The sequence below is a fragment of the Gallus gallus genome, chromosome Z (genome assembly GCF_016699485.2).
Source record: "Gallus gallus isolate bGalGal1 chromosome Z, bGalGal1.mat.broiler.GRCg7b, whole genome shotgun sequence".
Lineage (NCBI taxonomy): Eukaryota > Metazoa > Chordata > Aves > Galliformes > Phasianidae > Gallus > Gallus gallus.
In genome coordinates this window covers 8,431,278-8,459,197 of record NC_052572.1, presented here as the reverse complement: position 1 = coordinate 8,459,197, position 27,920 = coordinate 8,431,278, and the positions used below count along the sequence as shown (strand labels likewise).

The following is a 27,920-nucleotide window of genomic DNA, read 5'->3' as shown; positions in this document are numbered from 1 at the left end:
GGAGCAGCCCCGCAGCCCTCCCTCCCGCGCCCTCAGCCCGCCCGGGGGTGTCCATCGCCACGGAAACGGCCTCCCTTAGCAACGCGCCGCCATGGCAACGGGGCGTAACCCGGGCGGGGCGGACCGGAAGTGAAGCTGAGCAACTTCCGGCGCGGCGGCAAGATGGCAGGGGAGATGGCGGCTTTGCAGCAACTACACTGGCGGCTGGAGGAATTGGAGCAGCGCATGGGCGTCGGCACCGGCGAGCCGCCAAAGGTCAGGGTTCCATATTTGCCCCCTCCAGTCGCACTTTGGAGATTTTCCCGCAGAGGCCGTTCACCAGCCTGTCCCCATCCCTGGGCCTGGCGGCCCGCTGTCGGCTGACAGGTCCGTTCCCCCTGCAGGTGGCCGATGAGCTCGTCAAGGTGCAGGTGGCGTTGAGCAACATCGCCGGCAAGAGGGAGAGAATCAAGATCCTGTTTAAGAAAAGTGAGTGAGCTGCCATGCTGGGGTCGGTGCAGAAGGGTGGCAGTGGCAAGGGCAGTTGGTGCGTGTTGTGAGCCCACATCCCCTCCTTGGGGCTCAGCTGGCTCATTTGTGGTCCTGCTTCGGTACGTTTTGCCTAGAAGCAAGAAAGTGAGAGGGATATCTGTTTGCTTGTCTTCGGGGCATTGGGGTGGTTATTTGAAGGGGCGGGAGCTCAGGTGGTGGTTTCATAGAATAATAGAATGGCCTGGGTTGAAAAGGACCACAATGACCATCTAGTTTCAACCCCCCTGCTATGTGCAGGGTTGCCAGCCACTGGACCAGGATGCCCAGAGTCACATCCAGCCTGGCCTTGAATGCCTCCAGGGATGGGGCATCCACAGCCTCCTTGAGCAATCCGTTCCAATGTGTCACCACCCTGGAAAACTTTCTTCTAATATCTAACCTAAACCTCCCCTGTTCTAGTTTAAAACCATTCCCCCTTGTTTTGTCACTATCCACCCTCATAAACAGTCGCTTTCCTCAGTTTCTTCAATAATAGGGCAAAATACTGAGAGGAACAGGAAAACTCATGTGATACATGATACATGGCTCTGTGGCTGTGCCAGTGGTGGAATGTTTTTTTTTGTATGGGACAGTTTATTCAGCACTAGGCCTGCTGGTGACAGATGAGATCCACCTGTCTCAAAGGGGGAAAAGCATTCTAGCCCAGCAGCTGGTGTAGTTCACTGAGATGGCTTTAAAGAAGGTTTGAAGGGGGTGAGGGAACAAAACCAGGCTCATGAGAAATGAGCTTGGGTGCAGCATATCAGAGCTGGGGCTGAGAGCAATACCTCAGATGAAGTGCATCTGCATCAATGCACACAGCATGGGCAAGAAGCAGGAGCTAAAAGTCATTGTGCGGCACGAGAACTGTGACATGGTCACTATCACTGAAATGTGGTATGATCACTCTTGTAACTGGAGCGCTGCAATGGAGGGCTATAAGCTCTTTAGAAGAGAGAGCCTAGGAAGGAGTGGTAGTGGGGTGGCTCTCTACATTAAGTAGTGTTTCAGTTCTCTAGAATTCAAAGCTGGTAATAATAAGGTCAGCTGTTCTGACTCTGTTCCCTCCCAACAACTTGTGTCCTGTCAGCCCCCCTGACAGGGAAGACAGTATGAGAAACTGAAATGTCCTTGGATTTGTACAGCTTTGGAGACTTGTGGCACCTATCTAGAAGAAATATCAGAAGAATATCTGGAAATATCAGAAAATATCTGGAAAACTGTCTGTCAGACTGGCTTTAGTATCGAGGAAGGTTATGGAGCAGATTGTCTTTGAGTGTGATTACACAGCGTGTGCGGGATAACCAGATCAGGCCTAGCCAACATGAGTTCACGAAAGACAGGATGTACTTTCACTAACCTGTTCTCCTTCTATGACCAGATGACCTGCCTGGTAGATGACGGAAAGGCTATAGGTGTAGTCTACTCAGACTTTAGCAAAGCCTTTGACAGCATCTCTCACAGTATTCTACTGGAGAAGCTGACAGCCTGTGGCTTAAACAGGTGTACCCTTCTCTGGGTGAAAATCTGTCTGGATGGCTGGGCCCAGAAAATGGTGGTGAATGGAGTTAAATTTAGCTGGTGACCAGTCAGGAGTAGTGTTCCCCAGGGGTCATGACTGGGGCCAGTCTGGTCTAATACCTTTACTGATGATCTGGAGGAGGGGATTGAGTGCACACTCTGTAAGTCTGCAGATGACACCAAGATGGGAGGATGTGTTGAGCGTAGGAAGGCTGTGCAGAAGGATCTGGACAGGCTGGATTGCTGGGCTGAGGCCAATGGGATGAAGTTCGAGAAGTCCAAGTGCCAGGTTCTGCACTTTGTTCAGAACAGCCCTATGCAGCACCACAGGCTTTGGGGGAGAGTAGCTGGAAAGCTGCCTGGTGGAAAAGGGTCTGTGGATGATAGTTGACAGCTGGCTGAACATGAGCTAGCAGTGTGCCCAGGTGGCCAGGAAGGCCAACAGCATGCTTGCTTGTATCAGAAATAGTGTATTCAGCAGAACTGGGGAAGTGATTGTCCCACTGTACTCAGTGCTGGTGAGACCACGCCTTGCGTACTGTGTTCACTTTTGGGCCCCTCACTACAAGAAGGACATTGAGTCACTGGGGTGTGTCCAGAGAAGGGCAAGAAAGCTGTGAAGGTTCTGGAATGCAAGTCTTATGAGGATCAGCTGAAGGAGCTGGGATTGCTTAGTCTGGAGAAGGGAACGTTCAGGGGAGACCTTACAGCACTCTACAACTCCGTAAAAGGAGGTCACAGCAAGATATGGATCAGTATCTTCTCCTAGGTAATCAGCAATAAGATGAGAGATGGCCTGAAGTTGTGCTGGGAAAGTTCGGATTAGATGTTACAAAAACTCTGAAAGAGTGGTAAGGTCTAGGAACAGGCTGCCAAGGGAAATGGTGGAATCGCTGTTCCTGGAGGTGTTCAAGAGAGATGTGGAGATGTGGCAGTGAGGGACATCGGTTAGCAGGCATGCTGATGATGGACTGATAGTTGAACTAGATGACCATAATGGTCTTTTCAACCTTAGTAATTCTATGATTAATTTTTGGATGTGGGGATTCAAACACCACCAAAATTATAATGGTGTTTCATAGACTTGTAACTTCTTGTTATTTTATGAAAAAAATTCTTTTTATCTAGTTCACATATGCCCCAAACTTGAAAGCCTGATTTGGATTTAAACTTGCACAATGTCACTTGAATTTGGTATGTAACGTGATTCTTCCACTGAGCTGCTGGGAGTGGGGTACAGGCTGCTGCAGCCCACTCTTGGCTTTACATAGCCATGCCCAATACACATCTGGAGGACTTTTAGGGCCTGAGCTCCTGAAAAGACTTCTTGTGGTTTGAGAGCAACCACTCACCAGACCATCTCTCCCTTTTGTGTGTGATGGGAGAACTAGAGATGCCATCCCAGTACTGCTGGTCATGTCTGCGGAGCCTTCTCTAAGCCAGGGAGCATCAACTGAACACAGAGCTATGGTTTGTCCCACAGAGCTTCCTCATGGCCAAGAATCATGGCCTGGCACCATACGAGCAGCACTGGAAGAGCTGGTGTGGTCCAAGGCTGTGATGAGTGTTAGGTGTGAAAACAATAACAGTATATTTGTAAATAATTTTAGGAGCCAGGATGAGGGAGAGTTCTCTGGTTTTGTATCAAGGACAGGAAGAAGCAGATTTAATTGGTATTGTTAGCCAAACAAAAAGTGAGTGATTGAGATGTCTGTAACAAAGCAGGTATTTGGCTTGAGTCATTTATAAGTTCTTGGTCAAAGCTTTCCAAATTACCTGTTCTCAAGTGCTGCAAACATTCATGAATCTGAATAAAAATAACCCTAAATGTACAGTGTTTATAAAGCAACCTTGTGTCATGTAGTGCAGTAGGGAGGGGAATTCCACTTGTAAAAGCGATAACATCTTTCTTACTTTTTATCTTCAAACCTTTTTTTTGCTTTAGTTGAAGATGTAATAAAATACCTAGACCCTCAGTACATTGACAGAATGGCTGTTCCAGACACTATGAAGCTGCAGTTCATCTTGGCAGGTATGGCTTAAAATGAGAGGAAAAACATTTTTAGCACTACAGAAGCTGTCTTTTGCATAAGCTGGATTGGGATGAGTTGTTTTGTTTAGTTAGAAAGATCTGGAAAAGCAAACCTCTTTAGAGCTACCTAAAATGTGATTTCTGTGAGGATATCTGTCACCCATTGTGCTCCCCTGTGCATGTTCATCCTGTCATTTTATCTCTTCTGATCTCCTAACTATAGATCAATTTATCCATAAATTAACACAAGGCTGAAAAGAAAAAGATGGAGCTTGAACATTTTCATTACCCTCTTTTTAAATACTCTGAGGACTGTAAGAAAAACAGGAGGATTTTGGATATATATTAAATACCTTCTAGCCTTATTCTCCGTTGCTTCCAAATAACTTGGTTCAGTCTTGTCTTGGTTATAGTTAATGAATTTTCATGGAGAGACGTCTGACCTAAGTTACCGTGAATGAGAATGTGGTTGTGAACATCACAAAAGGCTGAATGAAATCATAAACAAGCTCTTTTTTGTATAGGTAGATAACTGGAAAAAGGGAGCTGGAATACAAGTGTCAGTTCCAGCTGGTCATCAGCTTGGAGTAGGACAAGTCCCTTTTTGAGGTGGGGGCTACAGCTGACCTGTTCAAGAGCTCCTATAACTTGGGAGCTTCCAAGTTATAGTGTAGTCAGAGCCTTTCATGCCTTTACTCTAGCTTTGGCTATGAGTTTTGTTTTCTATATTTGCCAAGCTGTTCTCTGCTGTCTGTCATCTGTGTTGAATGTAAATGGTTCAGAAAACAGATTCATACCCACTAACACACCAGTATTTGTGAGAAGCCAAACCACTGTCTTTATTTCCTAATATTCCTTATTATCTCTCCCTGATCAGAGGAGCAGGCTCTTCCTTCCCGAGTAGCCCTCTTGGAGCAGGTGAAGAACCTTGAGCCCGTCTTAGACAGTGCCAGTATCCAAGGTATGCCTATTCTTCTCCAGGTGTCTGAGTTGCAAATGCTGTCCTCCAAGCTGTTGTCTGTGCTGTTTATTTTTTCATGAGCCTCAGACTTGAGGAGAGAGCAGCTAAACACACAACTTAGTGTGAGTAAATAAGTACACAGTGGTATAGCTGCTCCTCCCTCACATTGCTCTTACGTTCCATGTCTGACCTCTGCTAGAAAGTGTGCAGTGTCTAACAGAGCACTGCTGAATGTCTTAGGTGTTACCAAGCACACCTGGGGTGGGAATGTGGCCCCTGCACCAAGGGGTCAGGGAGGTGACCGTGTAGTCTAGTACAGAGGTTAGAGGCAGTGGCTTGGCAAAGGGCGCGAAACTATGACTAAGCACTGTGTACAATCCCCAGGCTGTGACTGACTCTCCTGGGTTCTGCTTGTGAGCTGTCTCATACCCAGAACATCAATGTTCCTTGTGTAGGCAGAGATGCTTCTCTTACTGTTTACTACAGTGTTGATCTAATTGTTTGCTCCCTCAGTGCAAGCATCTGCTAACTCACCCTAACTCAAGTAGTTAGCAGATAAACTTGTTATTTAATGTGCAGTGTAGCTATGTGGGTTTTTCTGTTAGTTGTTTTTTTTTTTTTTTTTTAATTGTGTAAAAAACGTGTTTGTGTTGTGGAGCACTTGAATTTACTGAGCAGAATTTTGCTGTGACTTGCCCTCGGAGAAGTAATGTTCTTTTTTGTTGGTGTTTTTTTTTTTTTTAATAACTAATCCTACATGATGTAAAACAAACAAAATGGATTTCTGTGCTTTCAGCGGCTCCTGAACATGCAGCCAAACTACAGCGACTATCTCAAATCCAGATACAGCAACAGGTAGTGTGAATGCTTGTGACAGTCTTGACTAGCCAGAAGAAGGAACCATTTGATAATGGATGTACTGATGACACCCCTGTATCTGCAGTTGTTTGAATTACTCACTTATACCACGCCTTTAAAACTGCAGCAAGAAAAAAAAAAAGTTTAAGAACTCTTGGGGGAGATACCTAGGATTACTAACAATTGACTTTGAGTTGGAAAAGCTTTTTACCTACCGTAAGGCTGCTCAAAACAGAGGTTTGAGCACCTGTTAATAAGCAGTAGTGTGTTTAACCAGCTGCTGTTCTGCTTTTCACTGTGACACTGAAATGTTGCACTTCTTCAGTGTCCCAGTCTCTGGTAGGCTGTTAATGCTGTCACCTTGTCTCTTTCCTTCCCCATTTGAGTACCCCATGAGGTGGGAGGGTGTAGCCTGGGCAGCTCTCAATGCCCCCTTCTTGTGTTTTGCTGTGAGTTTTCATTCTGAGGCAAGCAAAGCATGGATGCTGAGAAAAAGCACACACCAGTGCTAGCATGGTTGCTCTTGCACCATATGGGCATGGGTGTTTCTTCATAGCCTTCCTTTCAACTATTGAAACACTTTCAGCCACAGTGAATGGTCACAGCCAGGGCCTGAGTTTTAATCTTGGTACTGGCCTTGGACAGGGTTTCCTCTGTCTTGCCTGAAATTACAGATTTCCTTTAACTTATTTATTGCTTACTCACTGAGGCACTGTTTTTTTCAGGAGCAGTGTGAGCAGTTTACTGATGAAGTCAAGATGCTCTTGGAAAACTACAACAAGACAGTATCCTTTTTAGCTGGTGCCTTCGTCTGAACTGCCCACCCGTCTCTTGGGCCACCTTGCCCTGTCAGAGGTAGCTGGAAGCAGGCAATCTCTAGCCTTAGGTTTAAAGGCCAGTACCTCTTCTGGTGTAGCAATGCTTGTATTCCTGTTGTTATACTTACCTCAGGAGTGGAGTCCTGTTACAGTGCTGAGAGACAGAACTGTCCATCTGAGACAGGAAGGGCAGGGTGTCACCTATGAGTCAAAGCTTTTGTGCTGGATCTGCTTACAGTGTGGCTTGGCACAAAGGAGCTGACATGTCAGTCGAATGTGCCTGTGACGTGCCAGAGCCTTGCAGCAGCTCATCCTCATCCCAGTGCTGAAACACATCCTGAACTACATCGGGTGAGGGAGCTCTGCTCTTCTCTGAAGGAAGACCTTTAATTTGTAGTGCTATGCAGTGTTTAGAAGTGGTTTCTGGACATTGGTGTGTAGATGGTTTGAGTCTTTGTAGGCTGTGTACATCCAGTCTCCTTCACCTTTTTCTCCTCTAAGAAATTGGTTTTGTATCAGTCAGGCTGATGGGGGGTGCTCTTGCTATACTCTAACCTTTGTTTCCTTCTTGAAGCTTTCACTCCTCTTTCCTTAAGAGGAACATCCAGACTCTGCTTCTCTCCAAGCAGTTTGTCCAGTGGAATGAAATACTAACACAGCTGGAAGCAGCCGGTGAAGTGAAACCCACAGCAGAGTGATGGCAGAGCTGGGAGGGCAAAGAGCCGAGGTCCTAGGACCGTGTTGGCCTTGAGTTACTCAGAAGAGACTGTAGCAGCTGCTTGCATCCTTTTGCCTCAGCATCTTCATACTGAGTGTGAGTATGCTGCAAATGATGTCACAGGCTCCTTGGGGGCACCCTGGCTTTGTGGCCCTCAATCAAAGCTGCACTGTCAATATGCCACTGTTTGCATATAGTTTCTCTCAATATGCCACTGTTCTTAATATGCTATCTTGCATTTTATTGTTTTCAAGTAGTAACGTACTTTAAAAATCCCTTTTTGCTCTTATCGTGGATCATAGTAAAGCCCTAATACACTACCTGGCTTGTCTCTTCCTCCCCTGAATGCGTCAGTGGCACAGAATGCCTGGTTAAGCTCAGGAAGGCAGATCCATGTGCTGCCAACAGCCCATGGCTGATGTCTCATAAGGAAGTGTTATGCCTAGCATGAACTGGAAGCAATCATCTGCATGTCCCTTCCTGGGTTGGTTGCTGGTGTCCTGTCTTTCAACAGCAGTGAGAGTGGGAACTATTGAAGAATGGGAGAAGCAAGTGACCCTGGCCTAAATCCTGCCTCTGCTTACCAGAGTGGCAGAAGTACGTCGAGCCCCAGCCAGTCCTTTCTTATTCAGAAAGAGGCGTTTGCTGCCCCCTGCCTGTTCTGGCTGGGGAGTGGAATTTGTCCAGGTAGAGAAGACTTCCTGAGTTGTGAGCATATGCCTTTGTGAAGCCAGCAGCTCCTAAACCATCCTGCATGGTTTGTAGAAGATATGACACTGGAAGGATGATGTGTGTGTCATACAAGCTAGGCAGATCTGTCTCCTAGATCACAGATGAAGGTGAGCCAAAGGAGTGGCCATGCACCATGTAGAACACATGTGCCTGTAGAAGAGGATGCTAGCCTCTTGCTGACACTGTGGGAGCCCAAAGCCCCCTGTGGGCAAGGAGGTGGTGCTGGGCTTGCTGCTGTGCCTCCAGATGAGTCACTGAGAGCCCCAGGCTGCCCCCTGGCATGCCCAGGAAAGTGAATAAGCTCCAGGAGGAATAGCTTATCCTCATCACCTTGTCCTCCTATGGGATAGTATACCTCCCTCAGAATCCCAGAGCCCATGTCACACCTCCATCCCCAATGCTCCCACCAGCAGGAGATGCAGGATATGAGAGCTCTTCAGTCCAACTCATCCATACAATTCACTTTATTTCTTTGGAAGTGGGTGCTCTGGGTGCTCTTCCATCTGCCAGAGGTCTTCTCCTATGGTGCCACCACTTGTGCCCTTGGGTTCTTTGGGGCATGCCTCAGCCCCAACTGCCTCTGATGGAGCAGTCACTTAGGTGCTGGCAGAGCCCTCCTCCCACAGCACTGCTGGCTAGGATGGACACTCTGAGATGAGCTGGTGCCCAAGATGCAGCAACTTCATGGAGCGGATGTGCACTTCCAGGGCATTGTGGTGCTCCACGGGCAGGAATGTGGCCTCACAGCTGGGAAACAGACAGGCACTGAGCTGAATACTGGTGCCCTGCATGCAGCTGGGCAGGTGGAGGATGCCTCAAGAAGCTGCTGCTGTGTGATTTGAGCTGGCTGCAGGCAGTGCTTCCTGTTGATGATGAAGAGATCAGCATGCTGTGGTGGCCATGGACACTGCAGCTGTTCTGTGGATTGCTGTACTGCTCTACGGAATCTCTGAAGCTTTACCTCCAGGCATTTTCTGGTCATGTGCATGGAAAGCTTCCTGCGGTTGTCCTGAGTGAGCTGCAGCTTACACAGATCAGTCTTTCTCCCTCACTGATGGCTGGATGGAGGGGCACATACACTCCAGTGTCTGCCTTAGAGCCCTGAATCTCAGTTGTGGTTGCACAGGGGCTTTCAGGATCCCTACGCATATCCTCATCCTGGGGGGTATGCCAGTGACCCCTGCAAAGCTCTTGTCAGTGGCAGGAGTGTCCTACCCCAGGACCTGGGATCCCCACTTGTTGAACTCCCGGCTCAGCTCCACATCCTGGGGTATCAGTAGCTGTGCTGGTTCTGATGCCAGCATGTTCTGGAACATCTTGGTGGTGTTGATGTCCCCTCACTGTCTCAGCCTTTGTTTACTGAGGAGGCTGTCTGCAGCACAGTCTCCCTTGCCCTGCAGATGGGTTCATCCTGTGCTGCAGCAGTGGCTGGGACTGCCCTGGCTGGGTGAGTTTAGACAGGACGGGGCTGCACCGCAGTCTCCTTATTTGCTCCTTGGAGCGCTGTAGCTGTGTGGACAGGGTGCCCAGATGCACTTCAGTGCTTTTCTGTGCCACATGCATCCTAAGTTCTTCATATACCCTTCCACTCCTTAGACACTGAGGGGTGTAGTTGGGCACCATCCTCCTTGAAGCTCTGTGTGCAGTCAGGGAGTCATCGTTTTTTCTGGTAGCGCTCTGTACACTGGGGGAGCAGCAGCAGGACAGGCTGCCCCACTCCACCAGCTCTGCCAGGTCCCTGCAGGCCGCCTCCCAGAAGTCAGGGCCCAGAGTGGCCACATGCTCAGCCAGCGCCGATAGCACCAGCTGCTGCAGCTCCTGCACAGCTTTGCTGCAGCGGTTACAGCTGGGGCAGCAGCACCATGGCCCACACGTCTGACTGTCAGCACCTGAAAAACAGGGAGGGGGCATGAGCCACAGCACCATGGGGCACCAGGGACACTGTTGGCCCATCTGGCTGACCTGCAGCGTGTCAGGTCCTGGTCCAGGGCTGAGCTGCCCTCATGGGCCCAGCCCTGTATGGAATGCATCAGAGCCAGCCTGGGGCTTGGCACTGACCCACAGGAGACACACCTGACCGGTGCTGCTGCTCTTTGCCATTACCATCTCCTCAGTCTCGAGTGTCTGCCAGCCTGCGGGCACGTGATCGTGGCATAGTGAGGCTCCTGGGGAGCAACCCGTACAGTCGGTTTTGAATCCCCCGAGTCCCACAGCCCCATATCACCCCATCCTCAAACTCCCGCTCTGGGAGCTGCGGAGCGGCCGCCGTGACCTCAGGCCGGGCCGGGTCTGACGTCACCGCTCCGCCCCGCCCACCCGGGCGCCACGCCCAATGGGGAGGCGGAACCCCCCTCCCCCCCGCGCCTGCGCACATCCCGTGGCGGCCGCCATTTTGCGGCGAGAGGCGCGGTACGGCCGTGCCGGCAGGTGAGCGCCGTTCCTGGCTGTCCCTATGCCCGTCCCGCATCCCGTCCGCCTCCCGGAGCCCGCAGAGCCCTCCGGACAACGGTTCCCCTTCACCGCGGGCCCTTCCCCCGCCCCGCGCGGCAGCCGGGCTGCCGTCCCCTCACGGTGGGGCTCGGCCTTCTCCCGCCTGCCTCTGGCGGAGCGCTCCGCCCGGCCCCCGCTTTGCCGCGGGAATCGAGGCCTTCTCTGTGCCGGGGGGGCTCTGTCCGGGAGCCAGGCCTGGCTGTGGGCCTCGGGGTGGGGGAGAGCGTGGGCCCGCTTACCTGAGTTCTTTCATTCTTTGCTTTCCCCAAGGATTCTGCCAGCTGAACCAGCGCTGCTCCTTTCCAGTCCTGACCCCTGTGGCGGCGTTCATGTTGCTGACCGGTGCCTAGGCTGCCCGTGCTAGAAATGACTGCTCTGCTTTGCACCTCTGCACATCGGGGTGTTCTGGTGGATAGTCTCTATCTGCCCTGTCCGGGTGCCGAAGTCTGACAGTGCCCTTTGGAGAAAGGATCGCACATAACTGGAGTGAGAAGTCCTTTGCACAGCGTTTAGAAGTCTCTCTTCTACAGGTGCGTGGAGGTGCTGAGACTTCTCGTAGTCAGAGAGGCTGAAATTATGCCAATGCAGCCTCAGTTTCAAGCTCTGCTGTGCTGGCACGGGTTGCTGGAAGCTGCAGATGCTGCTGCTCTTCTCGCTGGGTGGGAAGACCCACACTGGCTGATTTGTGTGAGTCCTAATTACAAGTATTCATGGCTCCCTTTTCCTTTTCAGCGCAGCAGAATGGAAAACTATAAGAAGACCAAAATTGTGGAGAAACCTTGTCCTCTTCCTTTCACTGACCTACCTCCCGACATCATTGAAATGAAGGTGAAAGACGGAAGTAAAATTAGAAATCTGATGGGCTACGCCATTGGCAAGATGGAACTGGACTCAGTGAGGCAGATCCTTTTCACTGGCTCAGGCAAGGCTGTTAGCAAGACCATCACATGTGTGGAAATCATGAAAAGAAGGCTCAAAGAACTCCACCAGATCACCAAAGTGCTTTTTAAACAGATTGAGGAGATCTGGGAACCCATTGTGCCTGAGGCAGGTCTTGATGCCTTGACAGTGAAGAGAAACATTCCTGCCATATGTGTCCTGCTGAGCAAAGATGCCCTCGATCCCCAGGAGCCTGGATATCAAGCTCCAGGCTCTTTTGATGCCTTCTGGATTGAGACGCTTAAAGCGGAGTCTCAGGCCCAAATGAAGAGGAAGCAGGGTGGAGGAAGGGGAACTGGCAGCATGGGAAAGCACCCTCGTGCCAGTGGAGTGCCTGGGGAGTCCTGAGCAAAGTCCTGAGACAGAGAGACTTGTGGGTGTAGCTTGGGGATTTTACAGAAACCAGCCAGCTGCTCTAGCTGGAAAGCTGCTGCTGAACACAGGCTTGCAGAGCTGCTAGGGGTAGGAAGGAGAACTCACTGTTCCAAAATTGACAAAATTCTAGCTGTCTAAATTGTGTTTTGGCAAGTTTCCTTGTCAGATGGTGCCAGGCTGCACTCCATAGCCTGTGTGGCTCAGGGATGAGATGGAAATACAGGATTCACCTATTTGGGCAAGGACCACTGGCATCCAGTTAGTGAGCCCAAACAGGCATTCCAGGTATGGCAGTGCTTTGCCTGGGCAGGGGTGGAGGCAGCTCCTAGAGGGGAGACGTGGCCCGGCTTGGGCTGCCAGCCCATCATCACAGCTCCTCTGTGCAGATGGCACGGTTCTGGGCTGGATTGGCCACTTCACCTGTGCCTGAGAGGCCATCTTCTGCTCAAGCCTTCCAGTGTTCTGATGGTTTAGATGTGGGACTCCAGGGATGCAACTCAATGTGTGCCAATCATCCCTTTCTGTCCTACTTTCACTTCTTCTCTGGAGCTGATGGTTACACCTCTGGCAGGAGTGGACTAATGTCACTGCCATGCTGAAACCATGCAGGCAAGGGCAAGTGCACTGGGGTGGTAATGGTAAGCTCCAGAGGATGCTTGTTTCCCCTTTCTGCTCCTTTATAATGCATAGAGATGGGTTTAAAATAAAGTTTTTAAGTGTTAAAAAATTTGTCATGTCTTCCTCATTGCACTGGGGGTCTCCCTCAGCATTAGTGATGGGGCTGCAGCTGCAGGCATTTTTCTCCTGTAAGTGAACCCTTATGCTGGAGGAAGGTTTTCCTTTGCCATTTGCCTTTTCTACCAATGGAAAAGCCAAGGTTGTATTTTGGGGGGGAAACTTTTCTGCTGTTCTTTTTTTATACTGTCTGGAAGAGCAGCCTCAAAAATATGTGGTCTGAAAGCCACTGAATGAAGCAGGGGATGGAGCATCACATCATGTGCCACAGCTTTGCTCCTGGAGCAGCGGCGGGAAGTGGTGCTGGGCAGGAAGGGGCTGCAGGGCCATGGTCTTGCACGGCTGTGCTGTGCCAGTGTGGGCCCGCAGCAGGAAGCTTGGTGACTGATGCCTGAGCTGTGCCCTGAGTAGCAAGACCACTTTGACTGACTCATTAGCAGTTCAGAGATAAGTGCTAAGGACAGATGCTTGAGCATCTGATTGCACTGCCTGCATTGCAGTGAGCAGCATGTCTGTGTTTGTTTACTGTTCACACCCTCAACTTAGAGCTGGATCCTGAAGCAGCCCGTGTAATCCTTGTGGCAGCACCCCACTCAGCTCCCAGTCAGAGCTGCAGAGTGATTTTCTATCTCTTGCAGTACAAAAATCGTTCTGGTGGATGCAGCGGCACGTTGGGCTCTATCCATGGGCCATGGAGTATGGAGCATCTCCCCAAGCGAAGCCGACCCAACGAGTGGACAGCAGAGCCAACAGTGGTGGGTGTGCTGCTGGCAGCCAGGAGAGGTCCCCAGCTGCCTTGCGGATCTGCATCTCATACCCTGCTGCCTTCTTCCTGATGTGACCAAGCCGTGCTGAGCTCCTCGGTGCAGGACACGAGCTGTGCCGGACTCGTGTCTTCGGGACAGCTGCTCGGACCTCCCCTGATGCTTTGCACTGCACGCGGCCACAATGGCCCCTCGTGGGCGGACAACGCAGCCCCACGTTTGCGGCTTGTGGCTCAGAGGTGTCTTCAGAGCATGTGTAGGTGCCCGGACGGCTGCGCTGTGCCGGGATGCTCTGCCCTTGCAGCCTCCCTCCCTCACCTGAGCTGTGCCCCGATTCCGGGGGCCTCCAGCCGCGGTGCAGCGTGTGCCACGTGCGTGTCCTTTACCCACAGCCACGCGTGCCCCATGGATGTCCCTCAGCCTCAGCACCCACTCTTTCGGCCATCGGTAGCTCTGGGGCTCGAACCGAGGCTGCACGAGGACGGAGCACGGCTGCAGGGCCGGGCCACCGCACGCCTCGGTGTCTGCACCGTGCACAGGACGTGGTGCCGCTGCGCACGGGGCCGTGCACCCTTCCCTGGGGCACTCTGCGTGTGTCCCCAGCAAGGCCATACAGCTGCTTCATCCTCACCCCTGCTACAGTGCAGATAACGGGCCGGGGTGTGCATGCGCCCATGCACATACGTGTGCGCACAGCAGCCCGGGCAGCGCACGCACCACCCGGCGTCCGCACCGCACCGCACCGCACCGCGCGCAACAGCAGCGCGGCTCCGGCACAGCGCGCCGGGGGGCGGGGCCAGCGCAGAGCGCTCGTCCAATGGCTGCGCGGCGCGGAGGGGCGGGGCCGCCACCAGGGGTTGTGGGCGGGGCGTCTGCAGGCCCCGCCCCTCCCCCCTTCCCGGAGCGGCGGGAGGCGGCGGCAGCGCGCGGGGCGGAGGGAGCCGGCGGCGGACCCGCGCCGAGCAGCGGGACCCGGAGCCACTCCGCGCCGGGACCCCGAGGAACAAACGCGGCTCCGAGCGGCGGCTCCCGGGACGGAGCGGCCGCGGCAGTAGCAGCAGGTAAGTGCGGCGCCGGGACGAGCCTGGACGGGACTTGTTGCGGGCGCGGGATGGGAAGGCGCGCGCCCCGCCGGGAGGTCGCAGCCTCCGTCCCGCGGAGTCCCCTCGGGGCTGGGGATGTGCGGAGGAGGCGGCGCAGCCCGCCTCGTGCTCCGCGCCGTCCCCTCGTGCCGGCGGTGACGGTCCTTTCTCCCCTCCAGGTGCGCGGCAGAGGAGACCCCGCGTCGCCGCAGCGCCGCCGGAGGAGCCGCTCCGACGCTCCCGCGCCGCCGAGGCCGCACCGGCGCTGTCCGGGCCGCGCCGGGGTGACGCCGTCCCGCCGCCCGCCGCCAGCACCGCCGCTGTCCCCTCCGTCCCCCGCCAATGCCATCGGGCGGAGGCCGCGTCCCGAGCCGGGGGCTCCGCTTCGTCCCGCGGGGCGGCGGCGATGGGGACGGCTCTCTCCACCGGAGCGGTCGTTGCCATCTCTTTTAACTGCATCATCGCTCTGCTCATCCTCATCCTCTTCCACATCCTCTGCAAGGCCTGCAGGACCCCGTCGTGCCCCAAGAAGAGCCCGGCGTCCGACGCGGACGAAACGAGGAACGAGGAAAAGTACCTCCTGCAGCCCTGAGCGCGCGGCGATGGGAGCGGAGGGGACGCGGAGCTGTGCGCAGGGACAGTGACACCGAGCGGAGCCCTTCGGACCCGCGGTCCCGGTGTGCGGATGGCCGCGGTGATGGAGAGAAGGCGGCTGGGGACGTGCACCGCCCTCGGTGTCACCTCGCATGTGGGGACAGCCCGGCTAAGGGGATGCGCTCTGCCTTTCCCTCCGGGACAGTGGCACGTGGAGAGGCGGCCGCCAGCACCTCGCTGTGCCGTGGAGCTGAGCGGGGCCAGCACGGGGCCCATCCCTTGCGGGAGGCTGCTGCGGGGTGGCACCTGCCCGGGGGACTCCTGCAGCGCCACAGCGACCAGGGTGGCTGCGGGATGTGGAGAGCAGGGGGCACCCGGCACCCACCCGCCCTGGGTTTGGTCCGAGGAGTCTCCAGGGTGCAGAGGGCCGCTCACTTTGTCTCTTTGTCCCAGATCTGCCCATTAGGGTCTGCTCACGCCCTGCCCTCCCTGAGCCTGCCTGCAGCCGGGGGCAGCTCATGGGCAGGGACTGCTGCTGCATCCTTCTCCCTCTTGCTGTCCTTTTTGCTGCTGTGATGGGCACCTCTGTGTGTGTGCTGTGTTGGTTGGGGATCGCTGGCACCTCCCCGTGTCTCACTGCTGCCCACCTGAGCCCACAGAAAGATGGGGATATTTCAAAGCTGTGGGGTCAGTTCGTGTGCCTGGTGCAGCGACACCGAAGGGTCTTCCAGCCCCGGTACCTGGGGACGTGGGTGCAGCCTGGACCCCCCTCTGGTGCCACAGTGGCTGTGCAGCAAGGGATGTGGTCAGCATCCCCCCTGTTCTGCTTGTGGGTCTGTTGGGGCTCTGCCCTGCCCATCCTAGAGCCAAGCAATAGCCAGAGTGAGGCCCTGGGGTGCCTGGTCTGCTGCAATAAGGGCTGGAGGGGGGGGCTGTGCTAGGGGGGATGCAGGCTGGGGTCCTTCCGCCAGAACTGGCTCCTTCCCACATCAGGTGTAGCTAACATGTCCCCTTGCAGTTGTGTTTTTTGTTTTGTTTTGTTTTGTTTTTTAGATTAATAAACAGATTGTAGGACCCAGGAGGCGTCTCTGAGCTCTGTCCTGCACACGAGGACATGGGGATTGCTTCATCTCCTGCCCCTGGCACTGCATGGTACTCTGGGGCTGTCCCTCAGGGCTGTGGGCACTATGCTGGCTCCCTCTGAGCCTCTGGATGCCGGGTGAGAAGCCCAGCCAGGTACTCACCTGCTGGGGCAGGCAACAGCGAGCAGCCCTGGTGCTGGTGGTACTGTGGCTTCCATCCCTACAGAGGACATGGCACATGCAGGGGATGTATGTGGGCATGGAGTACACCCGCAGCCATGCCACGGATGGGCACTGCAAGTCCCTATTCCCAGCTGTGCACGAGACAGTGGCAGCATATCCCTGCTCATAAGCACATAGCAAGGCCACCATGGGTCCTGTTTTCATCACAGCCACACAGCAGCTGACCCCTGTGCTGCAAAGCCCTGAAATAGTGGGGTCCCATGTGTAAATGACCCATACGTGGCTCCTTGGGCACAGTAGAACCAGGATGGCACAATGACACACCACAGCACTTTCAGTGCCTCTCTTTATTCACCCGGGCACGGGGGCGAAGCACTCACACTGTGAGAGGGCAAAGCATGCCAAGCAGCTGCTGGTCAAAGCGGGGCTTTGTCTGCCTGCCCCTGGGCCCTGCCATCTGGCTCCCGCACCAGGATCAGCAGCTTGTCCAGCTTGGCGATCTCCACTTCGGGGCCTTTCTTTACCTCCTGGCCCTTCTTCTCCTGCAGGGAGAGCAAAGCCGAGATGTCAGCAGAGAGGGATGGTGGGCTGAGTTGTGTGGGGTGTGCCTGCCTGTCCCTATGTTTTGAGCTCAAAGTGGTGGGAGCTGTGTAGCTCAGCATTTACCTTGCTGTGTTCTTCCAAAGCAGCATCTGCAGCCACATCCCCATGGCTCAACACTGCTCTGGGGCTCTGACCTCATCCTTGGTTTTGATGTTGGGGGAAGTTCATTTGTGCCCAGCGTGACTGTGAGCACCCCAGGAAGCAGGGGACATGGGTAAGTGCAGAGCTAGAGAGGTGGCACGGGTCCCTGAGCCATGGCAGAGCCATGGGGATACCACCAGGCTGGGCTCTGAGCACAGAGCCCTTTGCCTGCTCCTGGCAGCACTACATGGGATGCTCTGGGGTGGCCGAGGGAGCAGAACGCAGCACACGAGCAAGGAGGCTGCTCTCTCTGCTCGCCCTGCTTGGGAAAGATCCCCTCCTCAGCTGGGACAAGGCTGCATGGTTTTCATTTTCCCTGCTCACAGATCGCATCTTGGGACAGGGCTGGTTTGCATTAACTCTGCAAACTGAGCAACGCCCTTCCTGGCTGTGCTCCGGGCACTCAGAACGATGTTTGTGCTAATGGCCCACGTCACAGCTGAGCATCTCTGTAAGCGGGAGCGTTCGGATAAACACAGCTGCTCGGGGTATTTCAGGACTTAGCTATTTCTGCAGAAAAGCCGCTTTGCTGTGTGACAGCGTGCAGAACCCTCCCTCTGGCACCCAGCATAGCACACAGCACCACGCATGGGCCCTCGGGGTGGGAGAAGAGGGCAATGGCTTTGCTCTGCTGGGAAACGGAGAAGCTGGGATGTCCCTGTCACCCTGCTGCTATCGCGAGCACCAGTGGGGTTCCTGTCTGACACCTCTTTTCAGAGTCCTTTTTGAGGCACTGAACCAGAAAGAGGTTCCCCTCCACACGATCTTCCTGGGGCGGTTGTTCCACACTGGCCTCCTGCAGGTCCACAGCATTCATTTCCGTATGCCCCAAGGAGCAGCAGCTCCCAAAGCTGTTAGCAGCATCCCTGGGCACAGAGAAGCATCACCACCCATGCAACTGCAACCCATTCCCCGTGATGGATGGCGATGCACTTGTGGGGTCTGTCCTCTGCCTGCCCCCTGCCTGCAAGGCATCCACGTGGGCTCGTGGGGATCTGGGGCAGAGCATCCCCCCCATGGAGCCAACAGATGTAGAGCTGAACTTACACGGGAGGTCTGTCCCCAAGGAGCTCATCAGACGGGTACTGGAGCTGCTCACAGCAGCATTTGCATCAATTTTATTGTTAATGCTTCCCAGCAAGAGAGCAAAATGCTCTTGGAGGAAACAACGATGGAGATGTGTTAGGAATGACTCTACTGCTGTGCACGCCTGTACACTGGAGGGGCCAACCCCCCACACTGCCCTCACACTCACTTCACTTTACACTCAGGCTCTCCTCTGGCTCCCCAGAGAGGGAAACAGACACGGGGCAGTGTGGGCACAATCACTGCAGCACCCTGCATGGTCCTCTGGGAGAGGTGATCATGCAGAGCGTGGAAGATGACTGAGGTGGAGATACAGGGCTGAGAACAAGGGTCAGGACCAGGACCAGCCCCTGCTGGTAGATCCCAGCCCCACTTGAAGACCCCAGCCCCACTTGAAGACCCCAGCCCCACTGCCCTGAGTCACAACACCCCTCGTGCTGGCACACGCTGAGCTCTGCATCCAGGATTTGGGAGTCATACACACTGGAGACACTGCGCTTTGGCTGATGCCCTCATTCCCTTGCTGAACAGTAAACCACCAAGTTAATAAAACTCTCCCATAAAACTCATGATGCTGGCACTTTCCAGCATCTTTTTTTTTTTTTTCCCATTGGTGGAATAATCATAAAACATCTGCTGTAAGGTTTCGCTTTAACAAAGCAAAACATATTTGTGTTTTAAAGTAGCAAGAAAGTTAACTATGCTGGCACAAGCATCAGTGGAAAATTCCTTACAGCTTCCCTGGGAGCAGAGGGGACCTGTCTCTGCTGAGAGCTGGCCAAGGGGGTGCTTCCAGTTCCTGCCATTCCCAACAGAGTAGGATGTCTGCACGCAGCATCCCAGTGACCCAGGACCATTGGCACAGGCTGCCCATAGGGGTGTTGGAGTCACCATCCCTGGAAGCGTTCAAGTAATGTGGAAATGTGGCACTGAAGGACACGGTTAGCAGGCACAGGAGGGGCTGTTGGGGTTGGACTAGATGATCACTGGATGATCTGAGTGGTCTTTTCCAACCTTAATGGTTCTGTGATTCTTTGACTGCCATTCAAAAGGGGTGCAGGTATTAACAGACTAAGAAGGGGGTGAGGAGCTTCAGGAAGCCACCAATGGGGCTGAGCAAAGCCCCCAGCCTTATTACCCTCAGTGGAAAGGCACACGGTCTGCCAGGCTGTCAGAGGTGCTTTGCTTCTGGAGAAGACCTTCTCTTGCTTCCTTCTGCCCTGCTCAGGGATAGGTCGAGGTGACACCTCCACGGTGATGGCTCCTCCATAAGCAAAACATGCCAGCAACAGGATGGAAGAATTCAATGCATGAAAGCAAAGAAGAGATTTTTTCTGGAGCCTTTCTGCTGAGAAGACAAAGAAAACCAAACTCCTTTCTGAACAAAGCTCTCTGGTCCACCAACCTAACGTGCACAGAGAGGTTATGATAGGATCTGCAGATCCCAAGTGTCCAAAATGTTCTACACATGGCCCCATTGCTAACTGATGCTGTGATGTGAGGTAGAGATCACACTATACTGTGGGAGGACCACATGGGGCTCCCGAGGTGCCATCTACGTGTGGCAGCAAGGCGCTTTGCAGTCACAGGGAGCCTCAAGCCACACTTGCAGCTAGATTTGACAGCACTGCTTCTAGCCCTCAGAAGGATTAGCTGACTGACTAGAGATAAGGAATTTAGGCTTATTTTGCTACTGTTTGGAAATAAATGACGCAGGAAATGTTCTGCTTGTGGGGAATGAAACTGGCAGCAAAGCCCAGGGGATGGCTGGGTCATGCAGACGTCAGCAGCCAGGCAAGATCTCGGGGCTTTCTGCTTCCACACCGAAGATGCTCATCCTGCCAGCTTCAGCTAAAATCTGTGTTGCTCAGGGCAAGCCCTCTCCTCTCTGCAGCTCACATATTTGACTCAGAGACAGCATCTGTAAAAGGCCGAATCAGGACACAGCTGGGGATCCAGGTCTGGTGGCCACAGGTGACACTGGAAGCCAGCAGTGAATCTACTGGAACCAGCAAAGACACCAGGATGGGAGCAACTGCCTAACTCAAGATCCACTGTGCCACCTGTCAGGGAAGGTGCAGGAGCAAGGCTTAGCTGTGTGCATGCAATGTCGGATCAGACCTCCGAGAGGCTGGGAGCATCCCAAGGCACACAGAGACCATCTACACCTGTGCAGTATGGAAGAATCAGTCCCAGGCTCTGTTGTTTGAGTAGAGAAAGAAGAGGTTGGGCTTTCAGCCATGCTGAATGCTCTCTCCGAGCCATGAGCAACCTCTCTGACACACCACTAATTTAGGCACCTAAATATAGCCACAAGAAGTCCACATTTAGCTGCTCTGCCGAACTTTGGAGACCTGAAGCCGAGCACAGGCAGGGCCCCCAGAGCTCCTCCGAACCAGGCATTTTTTGCCCAGGAAACCACAAAAGACATTTAGAACAGTCTCTCTGCTGCCTTTGCCGTATCTGTCATTTAGGGGTTTACAACGGGGATGTGGTTGCGAGCCTCAGCTCAAGTATCAGCAAAATAAAATCTTTGAAATTAAAGCTACATTTGAAAGCTACCCAGAGACACGTCAGTCTGACACAGGGCAGCTAAGCTCATCACCTTAACTCTGCCCTGCACTGGTGCTGCAGAGAATGAGCATCAGCAATGGGTGCTTTGCTGCTACAGGAGGGCACACTGGGCTTGTCAATCATGGGGACAATTTGGGTGCAGTTCTGAGCACTGTGTGTGACAGAGACCAGCTGCGTCCTCAGGCATCACTGCCTTTGGTCATGGAGATGAGTCAACAGCAGCTACCTCAAAGAGAGAAGCCTGGTGCTAAGATTACCTCCTCACAGGGCTCATGGAAATGATTTTCAGTCACGTCAGTTCATGGGTTTAACACTAAGCACCAAGAAAAATCCTTGTGAGCTTGGTGTGCAGGGCAATGACCTTGCCTTGAGCCATAAAGGCTTCCTAAAAGCTTTTGTCTCCACACCAAGGGTCCGGGTGGTGCAAATCACCACTGGGACAGGGGCAGAGGCAATGGAGGGCCTCTCCTTTGCCTCTGATGGCGATGGGCAGAGTATCCCCCTCCACCTTCAGACCTTGGTCCAGCCCTACTGGGTCCCAGCTTTTTGTGAGGCCATCAGTCTTTCCTGGGTGGGATTGATTACTTTAATGAGCCCTTAGCGACACTCAGTGGGAAGCCCTGTTACCCAGAGCCTGTGCTGTAATGCCATCAGACAGAAGGGATGGTGGGTATCAGTGCCTGATGGGTTAGCTGTGGGATCTCTCAAGCACAGCTGACAGGGAGGAAGGAGCTCAAACTGGGTTTTAGTTGGGACTGTCCAGGCAGATAACTGGGCAGGAGGCACCCTGGTCTGTAGCTGTACTTGGACAGCTAGACCCATCTCTAACGGGCTCCAACATCAGTCCACCCTTTAGATGGATCAAGGAGATGCCCTGCAGGAAGCATCAACCCGGCAGTCCCAAGCAACAAACCTCGATGCCAGCTGGCAGGTAGCACTGTCAGCCACCTTGCAACACCTCTTTATCACTCAAGCATGTCACTCTTCTTATTTCAGTTCTACTTTAGTGTCTTTGTACAACAGTTCAGTAAGCCATTATGGATTAGATCTCGATAAAACCAAACAAAAGTGGATGTGGATATGCAATCCTAGAAATCCAACCCAGCCTTGAGAACCTCCAGGGATGGGGCACCACAGCTCTCTGGGCAGCAGTGGCAGCGCCTCACCGCCTTCATAGCAAAGTATTCTTCCATATATCTAACATACAGCTCCTCTCTTTTAGCTTATAGCCATTCCCCCTTGTTCTTTCACTATCAGACTGTGTAAAAACTGGGTCTCCCTCCTCCTTATGAGCTCTCTTCAAGTAGTGGAAGGACACCATGAGGTCTCTTCGGAGCCTCCTCTTCTCCGGGCTGCATTCTTGTTTGCTACTAATGTAATGTACTAGTGTGTGAATCTACTTCACTCTGGATAAACACAAATACACTGGAAGGTGAGTTTTGCTATAAATAGACATGGAAATAGATATTTTCATTGCCAGGTGCCACTCATTATATGACATTAAGTGCCAACAGCATGAAAGTTGCATTATGATTGATGCTGTGTGGTATTGAAGAGCTTAACCTGAAATATAATGTCACCCCACAGCACTCTTCTCCTCTCTCCATGACTGCACTTGACCTCGGGGATGCTCCAGAAATAGCACGAGGTATTTCAGCTGTGCAACAAATTGTGTCACTTCAACCACACATCCCTGTGAGTACCTTCCAGACAAATCACAGCACCCCTTGGGGCAGGGCGGGCAGAAGCCCTCCAGCGCCCGCTCATCCGCCCTGGTCCATGGTGACAGTGGCTGCCTTTAAATTGCTTCTGACAGATGCTTGTGCAGCACTCGACCTAGGCTTTGGGGTGCTGGCACAGCGTGCCCCGAGCAGTGGGTTTTCCTACTCTCCTTCCTGTTCTCCCCAGCGCATCCCTTCTGCTACAGCAGAGGAACTGCTGGCAATTGCCTGGGATCTAAACCTCCCCCGTCGTTTATTTCCATTTCCTTCCCCTTCTCTCCTATTTCGCCTCCATTCTCACTGAAGTGCATCCTGTTTACTTCGGACCGCGTCTCCCGTTTGCCACAGATGAAATGTCTTGCATGGGTTTTTCCTTGCCTGCTGCAGAGGAAACAGCCCGGCACAGATGCCGCGCAAACACTCACAAAAACAGATTCACTCCTACTCTGGACTACGCGGGAAGTCAGGCAAAGCTGCACCGTCTGGGACTGAGTTATGCTGTAGCATGAAGATCACAGCTTCAAAATGGTCAGCGAGAAGCTGGACACGGGATGAGCATGGAAAACAGTCATGAATGCTGCTGCTCTTCCCTAGGATCTGGCTCTGTGACAGAGGCTGAGAAGTCCCTTCCTGCCGCAAGGCAGATGAGGCACAGCTGTAACCTGCACTTAGAGCTCCTGTTCAGAAGCCTTGGTGACAGCTCTCCCCTGAATATAGGTTTGGCACAGTGCTGCTTGCTGCAGGAGGCTCACCGCTGCCGGCCAGCACGTGTTGAGCTGTGTCTGAACACAAAGAGGGGCACCCTGACTGAAAAGCAGAGCTGGATCCTGTGTTTGTGTAACCTGTCCAGGCAGCTGGCAGCAGTTTTAATGACAATCCAGTCTTAAAATGCCGATTTGACTCCATCCCAACCCTTCCTACTAAGATCCCTGACATCCTGTTTAGAAAAGCATTATTAAGACCTAATTGCTTTGTGCATATAATGCCATTTTATTTACAACAGAATCAGATGAGAAATGCAAGCAGTAATCAATCTCCCTGATGCTAATGCATAATCAAGGAAGGAACAGGCCATCGCAGAATCACAGAGCCATAGGGGTGGGATGGGGCCTCTGGAGATCATCTAGTCCAACCCCCTGCTAAAGCACATTCCCTAGAGTGAGTACATTGCTTTGGGTTGCTGACCAGCATGCTGCACCTCAATTAATTTCATATGTTCACTGCTGTGTCTCTGTTGTACCAAACACAATTCCTTCGTTGCCGTAAATGATTTCAGTCTATCTGCTCAACCAGCTGTTCAACCAGTGGAGCTTCTTTGCATCAGAATATTGCCCTTTCCCATTTTTAAGAAGGGAATAAAGGAAGAACTAGGGAAGATCATGGAGCAGATCCTCCTGCAAGCCATGTAAAAGTACATGCAAGATGAGGAGGTGATCCAAGACAGACAGCATGGCTTCACCAAAGGCAGCTCATGCCTGAGCAATCTGGTGGCCTTCTATGACAGAATGACAGCATCAGTGGACCAAGGAAGGCAACTGATATCATCTACCTGGACTTCTGCAAGGCCTTTGACATGCTTCCACACCACATCCTTATCACTAAATGGGGGAGGTATGGATTTGAAGGGTGGACTATTGCAGCCCAGAAGGCCAGTATTTGGAGGGAGGGGACTGAATTTTTGTATGAGGAATGGCTTTAAACTAAAAGATAGGAGATTTAGGTTAGATATATGGAAGAATACTTTCCCATGAGAGCAGTGAGGTGCTGGCACAGAGCAGCTGTGGATGCTCCACCTCTGGAGGTGCATAAGGCTGGGCTGGATGGGAACCTGGGCAGCCTGACCTGGTGGGGGGCAACCAGCCCATGGCAGGAGGCTGAGACCAGATAGGCTTTAAGATCTCTTCCAACCTAAGCCATTCTATGATTCTGTAAAAATAAAGGCAGACTGCACTGAAAGTGATGTGGAAGTCATTAAGGACCTTCAGGTGAGCACTTCCCAAGGTAATCTCTATGGCCCAGTTAGTCTCACCAGCACTACTGATGGCAGAAGGTTAGCCAGCAGCTAGCAGCTGGCAGCAGCAGGTGTTTGACAAGAAATTGACAAATTTAAGGACTAGAAGTATCCTACTAGCAGAGTTTAACTGAAACTGATGCACACACCTAATGCATAGCAGGCAGACAAGCTACATTTAAAGAACAACAGCACTACAACACCTGTCACCTTACTCAGGCTGAAAACCTTAACATATGGGCAAGGGTGGCCTGATCCTTGCCCCACAACTTGTGTCACTGTAGCTGGGACAGAGGGAAATGGCTGGGGCAACACTGCCCTTCATGGGGATGCCTCCTTGGTGGAGAAGGCGGAGGTCATGCCACATCCAGGAACTGGTTCTGGCTGCAGGTTCCCCCAGCATGGTCAGATCATCATCTCATGAGGGGTCACTTCTTCCCAGGCTTTTCTGTTTCTGTTCTGAGCTAAGTCAAAGCACGGATCCTCCTGGTATTGTCCAGGTATGAGGAGCTGCCTGAAACCCAGGCGTGTCATCAGGCTGCAGGTCTGGATAGAAGTCAGAAAGGTTGAACAAGAACCTGGTGATGTCTCACAATGCTTCAAGGTGGTAACCAAAGTTATCCTCCTCCATCGGTGCCGAGCCTAAACTGGCCTGGAGAATGGTGGGAACAATTGCTTTGTAGGAATGAAATCGTAGCAGCCCCCTCCATCCTACTGTTTCTCTGACAAAACAGGTAACTGTGTGGATCCTGTGTGTAAAAGCTGTGAGATATACACACCACAGATGCCAAGGGACACATGGTGCCTTCTCCAGGCACTCTGCTCATCATGCTGGGGAGTACTCAGAATCATTCAAGAGCTGGATGAAGCACAGCCCTGCAGGGGCTGAGCTCACTGCTTTACAGCATACCCTGCACTGTCCAAGTAACTGCACCAAGAACAATCCTGAAATACGTTTCCACAGCTGGCAATCAAGCAGGAAACAAAAGAAAGAAAATGGCCATTTGTGTTTCAAAAATTAAATCCAAATTTAATTCCAGTAATTACACCTTCATTAACACCCTATTTGCCATAAAGATGCATAAAATCCCTAAGTGAGAGCTGCAATTGCTCTGAAGGTGAAAAGAAGGTAACTGGGGAAATACTGCCCTTCCCTAGCCCATAAAATCCTTAAGAAGCCTGGATCGTTGTGAATGGTTATTGCTTGTAATTTAACTCCCACAGCAATCATCTGTAAATGAGCCAGACAGCCAGAAATCCAGCGAGAGCAGCAGAAAACCTGTAACAGAGCTGATTTATTCCAGCCTCCCATGATATAACTACAGACAAATGCACTGTTTCCTATGTGACCATCTGGGGCTTGAGTGCTAATGCAGCGAGTACAGCTCAAGCTGAACTTCCCACCACTGAAATAACACCATGATGGAGTCTGCAACAAGTTGCTATGGCTAGTCCTGTCCTGTGGCACAAGACAAAAGCACAGACAGTGTGTGCAACCATGCAGTCCTGGGACCATGTGCCAGCCTCAAGAGTAGGCATGGGTTTACTCATCAAGCTGGACTCCTTAATGCAATTCTGAGTCTTTGGACTGCAGGAACTAACTCCGAGCTCTGCACTGAAGAGGGATCAAGCACAGCTGGCAGATGAGCGTAGCACCTTGCACAGGTCTTTGCAGAATTCCCCACCTTCAGTCCATCTCCCCAGTGTTCCAAGGACACACAGACATCTGACCCAAAGTCATCCAAAATGGTTATGATCCTTGCCATGCCTGCAGATTTTTTAACTCAGCTCTCTCCTGGATCAGCCATGGTGTGAATGGAAAGGCTGAAATGCTGGTGAGGTCAACAAACAACCCTCCAAGAGGAATCTGTTCTGAGATATCATCCCAGACTGAGAGCAAACCCCTGACAACTATTCTTTGGAGTGATTTTTCAGCCTTTTATTCTCTCCACTCCAGGGACAGCACTCACAGCCCCCTGGCTTAGCTCAGCCATGCACTTGTCATGTGGATGAGCATCAAAAGTCTGAAGAAAGGCAATTACCCAACTTTGTGAGAAGGCTCCCTCAGGAGAGACACGTAAAGCCCAAGAAAGCCACAGGGTCCAAGGGTGTTAATCATACTCAACTCCTGTACAGTGCTATGGAGTAGGACTAGCTGCCAGTCTAGTAACCTTCAGCATATTGTGTCCTACAGTAGATAAAGCTAACGTAGATTATCTTCAGAAGGACCTAATGCAAGCAGGCTGCTCAAAGGCAGTATGTGCTAATTAAGAAACACAAGGTGAGAGTAGTTAATGAAAGAAGCTTTGTGAGGTGGGAGCTAGAAGATGCTGAACCTTCTCAACTCCTATCCCTAGGGCTATCTGCTGTCACATACACAGTCACTGGGAAAAAAAGAAAAGGAGCTTTCTAGGGAGAAAAGAGGTAAGATAAGGAGATGATGGCTATGCTGGCTCAGTGCTTCTGTTCACTACCCCTGGTGATGAAAGAACAAGATTGTAAAAGTCTTAATTTTCAGTTAATGGATAGGAGGATTCCAGTTTCACCTAAGGGAAGGGAAGTGGAAGGTAGTTTGCCTGAAATGAGATGGCAATAAACCAAATTGAGCCCAGAAGAGACTACCAAGATGGCTTGGGACTATAGAGCCTGAGGAGGCACTACGGGAGCTGGGATGGTTTAGCCCAGAGCAGGGAGGGCTTTGGGGACCTAAGAGGAGTCTGCCTGCACCAAGGAAGGGGGTAGCAAGAAGACAGAGAATGGATCTTCACAGGAGTGCACAGCAGGAAAATGAGACACAACAGCCACAAACTGAAACAGGGAAGGCTCTGACTCGAACCCAGTCAGGACGGGAGCAATCCTGCCCTCCACGGGGCAGTTCCCAGCCCCTGGGGAATGCTGGCACACTGCACCAGGGGACAGGCTGCCCAGACCTTTCTTCCCAGGGTATCCCAAGGTTGGAGGCAGATGTACCGATCTGAAGGCATGCGTCAGGGGTGAGTAAAGAGAGGAAGGAGGGAGGTCTTTCAGTGACATCCACGAAGCAGTGGAGAATGCCCATGGAGAGCAGATGGCCAGAGGACCCGGGAGAACTGTGTGTCTTTGAGAGCTGACACCCCAGGGACCAGAAGGCAAGGACTATTTCCCTGTGCTTACTGACAACAGGGAAAGCTCCAGCCTGAAATAAACTAAGATGGGAGATTATGTGCTCCCCACATGTGCTTGTGGGGCAAGCGCATCTCTTCCCACTGGGCTTATTTCAAAGGCAGACAGGGGATAACATTGATTTAACGTGTCTCGTCCTTGACAGACCCGTCCTCGCTGTTACAGTAACACCTTTTTATCTCTGAGTGCTTACAGTTTGATTTTCTAACACACGAGCTAGTAAATAAG

The 27,920-nt window shown here is 52.4% G+C and overlaps 4 protein-coding genes across 9 annotated transcripts in view; 3 read left to right on the top strand and 1 right to left on the bottom strand.

Moving 5' to 3' along the window:
* Window positions 1-137: 137 nt before the first annotated feature.
* On the top strand, window positions 138-7,738 carry DCTN3 (dynactin subunit 3). Of its 2 annotated transcripts, none has more exons than XM_040655600.2 (7): window positions 138-255; window positions 384-468; window positions 3,977-4,063; window positions 4,941-5,024; window positions 5,821-5,879; window positions 6,614-6,667; window positions 7,309-7,738. In XM_040655600.2, the coding sequence occupies exons 1-7, from the start codon at window positions 163-165 to the stop codon at window positions 7,396-7,398; spliced, it is 552 nt and encodes a 183-aa protein (XP_040511534.1). In that variant the 5' UTR covers window positions 138-162; the 3' UTR covers window positions 7,399-7,738. The 2 variants fall into 2 exon arrangements, with proteins under 2 accessions (XP_040511534.1, NP_001026616.1); NM_001031445.2 differs by having other exon boundaries at window positions 6,608-6,667.
* A 2,784-nt stretch (window positions 7,739-10,522) lies between these two features.
* On the top strand, window positions 10,523-12,681 carry RPP25L (ribonuclease P/MRP 25kDa subunit-like). Of its 3 annotated transcripts, none has more exons than XM_046905598.1 (3): window positions 10,523-10,577; window positions 11,077-11,170; window positions 11,373-12,681. In XM_046905598.1, exon 3 carries the CDS (start codon window positions 11,382-11,384, stop codon window positions 11,925-11,927), a length of 546 nt encoding a protein of 181 aa, XP_046761554.1. In that variant the 5' UTR covers window positions 10,523-10,577; window positions 11,077-11,170; window positions 11,373-11,381; the 3' UTR covers window positions 11,928-12,681. The 3 variants fall into 3 exon arrangements, with proteins under 3 accessions (XP_046761554.1, XP_424977.1, XP_015132936.1); XM_424977.7 differs by having other exon boundaries at window positions 10,911-11,170; XM_015277450.4 differs by lacking the exon at window positions 11,077-11,170.
* A 1,752-nt stretch (window positions 12,682-14,433) lies between these two features.
* ENHO (energy homeostasis associated) lies at window positions 14,434-16,208 on the top strand. Of its 2 annotated transcripts, XM_015277368.4 has the most exons (2): window positions 14,434-14,514; window positions 14,715-16,208. In XM_015277368.4, the coding sequence occupies exon 2, from the start codon at window positions 14,942-14,944 to the stop codon at window positions 15,125-15,127; it is 186 nt and encodes a 61-aa protein (XP_015132854.1). In that variant the 5' UTR covers window positions 14,434-14,514; window positions 14,715-14,941; the 3' UTR covers window positions 15,128-16,208.
* Window positions 16,209-16,722: 514 nt separating this feature from the next.
* The window catches only part of DNAI1 (dynein axonemal intermediate chain 1), a 135,036-nt gene continuing 123,838 nt past the window's right edge, over window positions 16,723-27,920 (bottom strand). For both annotated transcript variants that reach the window (XM_003642965.6, XM_015277448.4), the window contains one exon: window positions 16,723-16,936. In XM_003642965.6, coding sequence (XP_003643013.1) covers window positions 16,811-16,936 — 126 coding nt within the window. In that variant the 3' untranslated portion in view covers window positions 16,723-16,810. The remainder of the gene's footprint in view (window positions 16,937-27,920) is intronic.

Excerpts from the sequence above, each read along its gene's own strand:
- DCTN3 (NM_001031445.2), top strand. The coding sequence starts at position 163 with ATGGCAGGGGAGATGGCGGCTTTGCAGCAACTACACTGGCGGCTGGAG. Across the intron at positions 5,880-6,607 it reads AAATCCAGATACAGCAACAG|GAGCAGTGTGAGCAGTTTAC; the intron begins GTAGTGTGAATG and ends TGTTTTTTTCAG. Across the intron at positions 6,668-7,308 it reads TGGAAAACTACAACAAGACA|ACTCTGCTTCTCTCCAAGCA; the intron begins GTATCCTTTTTA and ends AGGAACATCCAG.
- RPP25L (XM_015277450.4), top strand. The coding sequence starts at position 11,382 with ATGGAAAACTATAAGAAGACCAAAATTGTGGAGAAACCTTGTCCTCTT.
- ENHO (XM_015277368.4), top strand. The coding sequence starts at position 14,942 with ATGGGGACGGCTCTCTCCACCGGAGCGGTCGTTGCCATCTCTTTTAAC.